General features: G+C 33.9%; 3 protein-coding genes across 3 annotated transcripts; 1 reads left to right on the top strand and 2 right to left on the bottom strand.

Moving 5' to 3' along the window:
* Window positions 1-6: 6 nt before the first annotated feature.
* On the top strand, window positions 7-5,991 carry LOC112457823. The gene is made up of 6 exons (XM_025021091.1): window positions 7-209; window positions 305-1,803; window positions 1,927-2,007; window positions 2,087-2,331; window positions 2,425-2,810; window positions 3,013-5,991. Exons 2-6 carry the CDS (start codon window positions 388-390, stop codon window positions 3,378-3,380), a joined length of 2,496 nt encoding a protein of 831 aa, XP_024876859.1. The 5' UTR covers window positions 7-209; window positions 305-387; the 3' UTR covers window positions 3,381-5,991.
* A 102-nt stretch (window positions 5,992-6,093) lies between these two features.
* On the bottom strand, window positions 6,094-8,194 carry LOC112457824. The gene is made up of 2 exons (XM_025021092.1): window positions 7,647-8,194; window positions 6,094-7,557 (listed from the first exon to the last, which is right to left on the bottom strand). The coding sequence occupies exons 1-2, from the start codon at window positions 7,938-7,940 to the stop codon at window positions 7,204-7,206; spliced, it is 648 nt and encodes a 215-aa protein (XP_024876860.1). The 5' UTR covers window positions 7,941-8,194; the 3' UTR covers window positions 6,094-7,203.
* A 75-nt stretch (window positions 8,195-8,269) lies between these two features.
* On the bottom strand, window positions 8,270-9,127 carry LOC112457845. The gene is made up of 4 exons (XM_025021141.1): window positions 8,973-9,127; window positions 8,763-8,833; window positions 8,534-8,664; window positions 8,270-8,387 (listed from the first exon to the last, which is right to left on the bottom strand). Exons 1-4 carry the CDS (start codon window positions 9,033-9,035, stop codon window positions 8,278-8,280), a joined length of 375 nt encoding a protein of 124 aa, XP_024876909.1. The 5' UTR covers window positions 9,036-9,127; the 3' UTR covers window positions 8,270-8,277.
* Between the last annotated feature and the right edge of the window lie 6 nt (window positions 9,128-9,133).

The raw sequence follows: 9,133 nt of genomic DNA, 5'->3' as shown, positions 1-9,133 counted from the left end.
CAACGAAAATATTCTTCAGATCTGCCTTTTCCTCCATTATGCTGGCTCTGAAAGTGTTTGCTTCAATTGGAAATCGCTCAACCCCAGTAGAAATCATTTCCATCAATCGCGGACGAATCCAACGTATACTTTTTGCAAAGGCATGAATACAAAATGGTGATAGATTAGCGATGTGCCTTCATCTTCGGTATTTCAATTTTACTATGACAGTAAGTGTAATGTTACAAAGAATGTGACTATATTTAATTTTTAGAAACAGTAACGATCTAACGTCCGTGATAAAATTGATGGTTTCTTTTTACAGGAAACGTCTTGACACATTTTGAAGAAAAGAGCGTATGTGATAAATTATAAATTTCTTGACGGTGCAGCCATACATACCGAAAGATGGACAGCTCCGAATACGAAATGGTCAGAAACATGACCCTTCTCTTCTTCTTCGAACGACTGATGGACAAGGGCGGTCCGCGTACGTTGCACGACCTAAGTTGCCAGTTCGGGGCTAAAGGATTCACGAAGGAGATGCGTCAAATAGCGGGAGGATCGCAAAGTGGCCTTAAGAAATTTCTGGCGCAGTATCCGGCACTCTTCCTGATCGACGGCGAGTACGTGTCCGTCAACACGTTTCAGCCGGTCGTGGAAGAGGAGAGCGGGAATAAATCTGGTAAACGCGACTACGCCCGCGAGGCCGTAGAATACTTTACGAATAAGCTATTGCAATACGGGGTGGGCACCGAAGTGCCTATCAAGAGCCTCCTGGGTCATCGGTCGCAAGCCTCGCCGGAAGTCAGGCATATATCCGGTCAGCACTATAAGGAATTTCGTGATTTTCTCTTGAGGTATCCCGATGCGTTCGTGATCAGCGAGGATAACGTGATATTGAAGCAATACGAAGGCATGAAGCCGGAGCCGTTTCATGAACTGGAGCCAGATATTCCAATAGATCCGGACGTCACGGCGAAACTGTTGGACTTTTTCTGCGTGTGCATCGAGCAGAAGGGCCCGATTCTCATAGATCAGTTATTCAGTATGGTCGATGAGCAGTTCACCCACGAGAGTTGGACGAGTATATTCAAGACGCCGCAAGATCTGTCCACTTTTATAAAAATGTTCCCGGATGCCTTCCACGTGCAAACCAATCTGGTGACGTTGATAGCCCGACCGAAATCTTCCGTGATGGAACCCGCGGCCGCGAAAACGAAGACCGCGAGCGGCAATCAGCGCAATCAGAGTAACAACGTGGCTCACACGAACAATGTGGTGCCGATCGTTCCACCGAGCAAGATCCAACTCTCCCCGCCTTCGGATCGATTCGAAAACGTTTGTAACAACGCGACGTCACAATCCAATTCGCTGCAGAATGCGTGCACATTGCCCGCTGTTGAAAGCAATAATAATTCACCGCCCGTGAGTTTGCAGCAGCAGTCTCTGAAGCAGAGATTCAATACAATTGTTATGAGGACTTTGGCGGATAATACGGAACGGGATCGTAGTTTGCAAACCGCCCAGATGGGCGACGCGTGGAAATTGAAGGTGCTACAGCAGACCAGGGTGATAGCGACTTCGCGGGAAAGCCTTCAAGTTGTAGAGGATATAATAAATCCTCGAAAGCCTCCCCCTGACGGCAAGGTGGTCGTCTCTTTCGATTGCGAGGGCATAAATCTTGGCGTTAAAGGACAGCTGACTCTTGTACAAATTGGTACGATGAGCGGTCAAGCGTATGTGTTCGATTTGGTCACGTGCCCGAGTCTTATTCAAGCTGGGGGTCTCCAAAAACTGCTGGAACATCCTCATGTTATTAAGGTAAAAATATGTATATAAAATAATGTCATAATAATATGTAACAAATAGAAATAGATAAAAGGTATATAATTACTTTACATAGGCAATTATTTCAAGCCTGTAAATTTATGTTGATTTTTGCAGGTGATTCACGATTGTAGAAATGACAGTGTCAATCTGTATAATCAGTTTAAGATTACGTTAACGAATGTTTTTGATACGCAGGTACTTAATATTCTTTTGCTCTTTTAATATTGAGATAATATATTATTACATTTGTATAAAATGGTAATATCTTTTATAGGCTGCGCACGCAGTGCTTCAGTTTCAAGAAACAGGGAAACCTGTGTACAAAGTTAAAAACGTTAATCTGAACACTTTGTGCGATCATTATGGTGCTCCGTGTAATCCATTGAAAGAACAATTGAAAAATATTTATCGTAAAGATCAACGTTATTGGTCTCGGCGACCCATGACTCGCGACATGCTAATTTACGCGAGCAGCGATGTTTTAAGCCTTGTACCTCAAGTTTATAATGCTATGTCTAGGTATATAGTTTTATTCGCTACTTGTGAATAATAGATTTTTCTCGTGATTAATGGGCTACAAACTAATAACGGTTTTCTGTATATTATTGACAGACTTATAAAGCCAGAAGTACAAGGTCTTTTTGCAGAGCTGTGCGAAGAACAGATTCAAATGCACATAAGACCGTCGGATGTAAAGGCACGTAAGAAGCAGCGAAAGGTCGAGACCGAAGTGGCGGATCTGAAAAGGAGAATGGAAGAAGCGACGAATAAAAATATCGTATTGAGTAATCGCGAAATTCGGCTTCTTCGCTACTTGGATCTTACCGAAGACGAAAAGGAAAAGCTCAAAGGAAGTTACAAAGTTGCTAGAAAATTGGAAAAGCTAGAGAATATGGGCCAGGATAAGGCCGATAGCAGCGATGACGACGACGAGGATAAAACGGATGATCATGAGTATCAGAGCTTGGAAAGCTACACATCGGAAAATTCTCATTCTGGTAAAATATCAAAATGACAATTTCGTTTGCCATTTAATATACACAAGTTTGAATGCAAAATGATTGAAAATTTGAAATTATGTATATATATTTTTTTTAAGTATTAAATAAAATTATTAAAATGTAAAAATATGGGTTTATCTCATTAACGAGTTTTAGCGGTTTTAATATAATTTTACGATCTAAAAATCAATTTTTTCAGGTGGCATCTTATCGCCACGGAACGCCGACACTCCAAGTTTAACTGAGTCGATGCAAATGATGGACGAAATACTCTCAGACGGTCGGATGGACAAACTGGAGAAAATTGAGAAACTGGAAGCCATACTATCAGCTGTTACTAGCTCCGCGACTGACCAGCTTTCCATCAACAATGCGGATGTGTCGCCTATCAAATGCGTCTGCACGTGTCAAGACGATAAGACCGATAATCCGCGGACGGATCGCCAGGCCGCTGGAATTAGTGTGGCTTGTCAAACGCTTAGCACAGGTGATATAGTGTTTACTAGAGTTTTTGTCAGCGAGGAGGAAAAAGAGAGAGTAAGATTATTGAATTCGCCAAAAAAGTAGGTATTACAGCTGCTGTGAAAGTAGTAGAAAAGTTGCCATTTATAGGTTTTTTTATAAAACGGAACGATTGCATAAAAGAATTTAAGTAGTTGAAATTTATCTATTTTATGTAATATATATAAAACAAGATTCATAGAGAGAGCAGAACTGGCGAAACTCGCAGAATGTTTTCTGACGTGTCTGCTCCCTTAAAAAAGTGTCTTAAATGGATAGGCCTTGTTATACATGCCTTTCCAGATCTGACGGTATAATGATCAGATTTTTGGAAAAAGGTTATTAATTTTTAATATGAGGATATTGTATGTTTATTATGCAGCTTGAAGATTATCTTTCTTTTACGAAACGTTTAAGAAAGACCGAATCGTTTCAGTGACAAAAATAGTAGTAACAAGATATAAGCGCGAACAAGGTTTTAATAGCCGCAGATTTTGTGATTTTTAACATACTTTAACTTGCGGCTTTTTATATTTTTCTCGGGATTAGACTGCTAAAAATTGTTTTAAAAATATTGTCTCAAAATATGCATACATGTACAAATATCAACAGAAGAATTATACTGTTTATATAGGAGTAACGATTGCTGACGCTTTTAATAGCGTTGCGAAATTAACAAAATACATATCTGCTTGCGAAATATTTTTTATGTGAAGTACTGCATTAAAATCGCTAATTTTTAAGTCTTGTATGGCCTAGTTTGCGTCATTTAACTAAAGGGACGAATTGTCGGCAGTAATAGAGCATAACAGCGACTGTCTTCACAAATAAATGCTTTTTCCCCACAGGATTTAAGCCTTATGCACGCGAAATGAACTTATGCAGACCTCTTCCTTACATCGATCATAGATATAACTTATTTTCGTATATAGCTATACAAGTGCCAACTTAATATAGAATATATACAATAAACGGATTAATACATTTTATATTTGTATTTAATTACGTGCTTGGTGAATAATTATGCTCGCACTTCCAGTAAACGATTAATATTCTCATAGTATTAAATAAGATAAACGCATTATTCGTGTCGCATAGATCTGCATTTATACTCTTCTAATAACATATCATTAATAAGTAAACTGCCAGCGAGGAAAATTTCAAGAGATTCAAATAAATTATTGTCATCGTAAATTATCAGTGTTTTTAGTGCAATACTTTACACATGGACGTATGATAGATAATATGTATATGTTTAATATCGATCGCGTAATCCCTTTTTAATATTAAAAGCATATTATGAAGATATATAGCCGAAAAACGAATTATATAAGCGAATCATTAACACATTCTCATTTATTATCAATGGAAAGGCTCAATTAGCATCAAATTGTTCGACTATCTCTATATACTGTATAAAGTACACTAGAAGTTACACTGTACTATACCTACGTTTCTTTGATCTAATCAAAACGCCGATTACTAGCAATATTTTTTATAAAATTCTTAAGAATGTGAGACAAGTACATCTCGGATGTCCTCTAGTATTTTATTGTAGATGTTTGATTATTATATTTCGTTATATAATTGGAAAGGAAACTAATAAGAAGATAATACTTTTGTGGGAGTATCTTGTTAAAGAATGCGTAACTGCGTTGTTACTAAAAAGTGCAATTTAGTTCATCGCAGAAATACATTTGGTACACGAGTTATTATTCCGGCAGCTATTTGAGTATGTTACTTTATATCAGGATAAATTTGCATGGGTGCGTTTGCTCCTCGATATACTGAAACTTTATTTGAGAGAAGATACTCGCGGCTCTATATATATAAACTATATTTACGAAAATTCGACGAGAATATAAATGTCTAAGAATATAAAACAATCATATATCCTTAGGCTTGGGTTTAATTTTGTTCATGTTATGGTCTCTTTTAGATGCCTTCTTTTTAATTCTCTAATATATATTGTAATACAAATTTTTATAAATATATAATACCACTTATATATTTATAAATTTTACACGTATACAAATTTCTCTGTATACGTATTATATATTAATAAGCATTCATATTTTTATCCCTTGCACTCATATATTGACTTTGGGATAATCCCCCATGGGATTAAGTTTTAACTAAATTAATTCTTGTTAACATAAATTATTAGTGACTTATTAATTGTGAATTCAATAAACATGGAAGAAAAAGATTATAGATACTTTCGCTTTTGAAATCAATCACAAAATTCAATTCAGTTTATATATGAGGTGAGTGCTGAGGATTGATAAAAGAATTGTACAGCGTAACATTTGCTTGATGATAATATAGTTTGCAGATTAATTGGCTCGCTATTCAGTTCACCCCGACTTTTAGAAAAGAAAACGTCTTAATGCCATTCTTTATTTATTAACATACATTTTCTTTTCTAATTATCTGGGTGATTCGATTTTTACCAGCAATATTTCAAGGTTGGGCTAAAAAGATATCTGAATTATTTTGTGACGCATTTATATCAAGTCATAATAGTAATTATACTATAAAAAAAACAAGGAACATCACAAAAATATTTATACGAAAGAATGCTGATTCATATAATTAATAATGACTAATTCGTTGCACACAGATGCGAAGTAAAGTCTAAAACGACTATACGTAATAAAGAATATTACAAAAAAGATTAATACGTGTATTTATTTGTTTTTATACCATTCTTTTCTAACTATTTAGCTAGATAGATACTTTTATACTTTGCTACATCTATATCGATCATACGTGAAGTTTTCGAAAAGAGAAAAGAAACAAAACATTTTTATTTATTTTTTATTGTTGAAAATCGATGCGGAAAACGCTGTATATTATTTTAGAAACGATAGTCTGTGCAACTGAAAGTAATAAGTTTCTCATAATAATATTGCTTTATTTTAAATTTTACAACTTTCTACATTATATATACAAATAAAAATATTATACGAATAAAAACATAATCTGAGTCAATTTTTATAGCCTTTATCTATACAAAACGTAATACAATCGTCTAATTATCAGCTCTATTTTTAACAGCTGCTTAAACAAAAATTTTCTCCTAAAATCATAATACTGAAGTATATCAAGATGATTATACTTGCGTACATATAAACACTGCCATACGTCGTAAAAGTTATTTAAGATACAGTATAATATTCTTCTCTATAGTAAGATTTTTATATGGTTTAATATACGTGTCCTTAGAGTTGCCTTTTGAAAAAATCGCATCCGCATAGTCTGTATACTTTACTTGTGAGCATAATTTATACCCCAATATATCTGTATCTTCATGTGACAACAAATTTATAACGCCTGGAGGTATTCCACATGTTGAGAACATATCACAATATGGTGACAGATCACAGAAATTTGCACCAAACATGACAATGACAGAGTTGCCAGCAATTAAAGTTTGCATTAATCGAAAAAACAAAACGCTTTCATTTTCCTCCCTAAGAATGATAACACCTAATGGCACACGAGCTATCGTTCTTTCTACTTCTGCATTTCGAGACAGATATCCCTCTATACAAAATAAATATGGGAATTTTAACCATCTTGTGACTATAGCTGCCAATACAAGTTTGCTAAAAAGAAAAAAACAAAAGATAATTGTTGAAAAGTTATCAAGCAAACATAAGTAGAATATTACAAAAACATATAAGAAGTTTTCAATAACTCAAAAAATACCCATTAAGTTTTAACATGGACGCAAGTTTTGATAATATTTGTATTCTAGTCTTAACGGACTTGATACTCCAAGTTTTGAATCCTTTCTCAGCTGACTCATAGCATCTTATAATATCGTCGCTATAATAACGATACATTAATTGATTAAAAGTTCAATGTGTCTTTGTTCAATTTTTCAAATACAAGAACTATTATTGCAGTTAATAAGATCAAGAAAACGTATACTTTCATACTTTGTTGCATTTGCCCACAGGTAGTCATTATGCTTCCAATACATGCCCTTTACAGGTTTCTGCCAGGTACCGTCGTAAAACAGATCACAAATTAAATTAAAGTTTATTTCCGCGATATGTGAGAGGTGTACTACATTTACACTGTGTTCTGTATCAGTTGAATCCGATTCTGATATTTGTTTGCGAATGTCATTTATGGTTCCCTGCTTTTTTGTATACTCACACATTTCTTCATAAGGGAAAAGCACAGCAGTACCAGAGAAATGCATGTATGAATTTATCAATATTATAGGACTCTGAATGATTAAGAAATAGAAAAAGTATTTTAATGAAGCCTAAGATAATTCTTCCCTATATATTATGTTATATAATTTAAATAATGTACATTTAAAGATAGCGCTAAATTCTTCGCAGCTACAATATCTTCGGACCATATAGATACTACACTTATAGTAGGCTCATGATACACATGAAGTTGAATATCTTTCAATGACTGAAATGTATCAATAATGAGTAACATCTCTTCACAAGCTGTAATGTCTGAATAATGTCTCTTCATAAGCCATACAAATTTTTCTTTCACTTGTTCCTGCACCCATATCATATATAAAGGAAATTTGTCTGTTATTATTAAATAGTTAACAACCGCATACAAGTCTGAATCCTCTAGAATTATCATTTCGCCCTCTGTAATAATGTGTTCTGCATAAGTACTTGTACGAAAATTCTTAATTATAAAGAAAAGATATGTTTTTATGAACAGCACGCATTACAATATAAACAAATACTTTTGTTACCTAAATTAATTAAACTTAGCCCAGCTAATACTGTTGAATAAGTATTTTCAGGCCATAAGGAATCTGTGCTAGAAGACAGAAAATATATAACTAATATTATAAAAAGTATTTAAAACATTAATTTTTAATATAAGAACTTCTGAATTAATAAATATGAAAATAAGTATATTAATAAGTAAAATTTTTGTTATGTATATAGATATGTATATATGTATATAGTTACAAGATAGGAAGTAACAAAAATGCTTTTATTTCAAATTCATCACATATATGGAAGAGTGTATGTATTAATGGAAAGATCGTCACTTGAATAATCTCGATACTATCATCTAGATTTACAAAATAAAAATATAACATAAGATTTTTATAAATAACAACTTAATGCAGCTATTGCTGTTACTTATAAGAAAATGAAGACGCAAATAATATATTATTGATATACACAACTACACTTGCAAGAATAATATTACTGTACCTTTGATATACTTAATGTATGCTGCATAATGATTTAAATACCCTACAATAGTATCAATCATATCTACGTGTGCACAAACAGATTTAAAAAACGATATATTATCTTGTATTATATTCGCCAGTACCTCCAATCTATATAGATGCAAAAGAGAAAATATTAAAAATAACAAAAATAGAAAAAGCAACGTCCACGTCTCTTATTATTCCGTCTTAAAATTATCGTTATTTACCTGTCTGAAATATTGATGGAATTATGGAACCTTACTGTCTTAGATAGATCACTTATTTTTTCCAGTGCTTCCTAAAAATACACACAAGAAACAGCGTTAGACACAAAAAAAACAGACTAAAACTCTTTCTTATATTAGTATTAACTATTAAATTTCATAACTTATCCGCAGCAGCACATTGATATCTTCTGCGCATATCAATATACTTACGTCTTTGTCGATATTGTAATCTAGATCAGTATAATATTCATTTAAAACTTCTAGTTGCTTCATGATTGCTAATCCGACTCAATGATATTGTAAGAAGAAATCGAAATTGCAGTTAGTCGTTATCCTTCAAGAGACAGGAAAGGACAGAATAAAGGAACGGT

This window comes from Temnothorax curvispinosus, unplaced genomic scaffold (assembly GCF_003070985.1).
Source record: "Temnothorax curvispinosus isolate PA1 unplaced genomic scaffold, ASM307098v1 QBEX01008353.1, whole genome shotgun sequence".
Taxonomy (NCBI): domain Eukaryota; kingdom Metazoa; phylum Arthropoda; class Insecta; order Hymenoptera; family Formicidae; genus Temnothorax; species Temnothorax curvispinosus.
This window is presented reverse-complemented; position numbering and strand designations above follow the sequence as displayed.

Bases quoted from the DNA above. Each gene is read 5' to 3' on its own strand.
- LOC112457823 (XM_025021091.1), top strand. From the start codon at position 388: ATGGACAGCTCCGAATACGAAATGGTCAGAAACATGACCCTTCTCTTC. The intron at 1,804-1,926 runs GTAAAAATATGT...TGATTTTTGCAG, and splicing joins AACATCCTCATGTTATTAAG to GTGATTCACGATTGTAGAAA. The intron at 2,332-2,424 runs GTATATAGTTTT...TATTATTGACAG, and splicing joins GTTTATAATGCTATGTCTAG to ACTTATAAAGCCAGAAGTAC.
- LOC112457824 (XM_025021092.1), bottom strand. From the start codon at position 7,940: ATGATAATTCTAGAGGATTCAGACTTGTATGCGGTTGTTAACTATTTA. The intron at 7,558-7,646 runs GTACATTATTTA...TTAATCATTCAG, and splicing joins ATTTAGCGCTATCTTTAAAT to AGTCCTATAATATTGATAAA.
- LOC112457845 (XM_025021141.1), bottom strand. From the start codon at position 9,035: ATGAAGCAACTAGAAGTTTTAAATGAATATTATACTGATCTAGATTAC. The intron at 8,834-8,972 runs GTAAGTATATTG...GTGTATTTTTAG, and splicing joins ATTACAATATCGACAAAGAC to GAAGCACTGGAAAAAATAAG. The intron at 8,388-8,533 runs GTACAGTAATAT...TTGTAAATCTAG, and splicing joins ATACATTAAGTATATCAAAG to ATGATAGTATCGAGATTATT.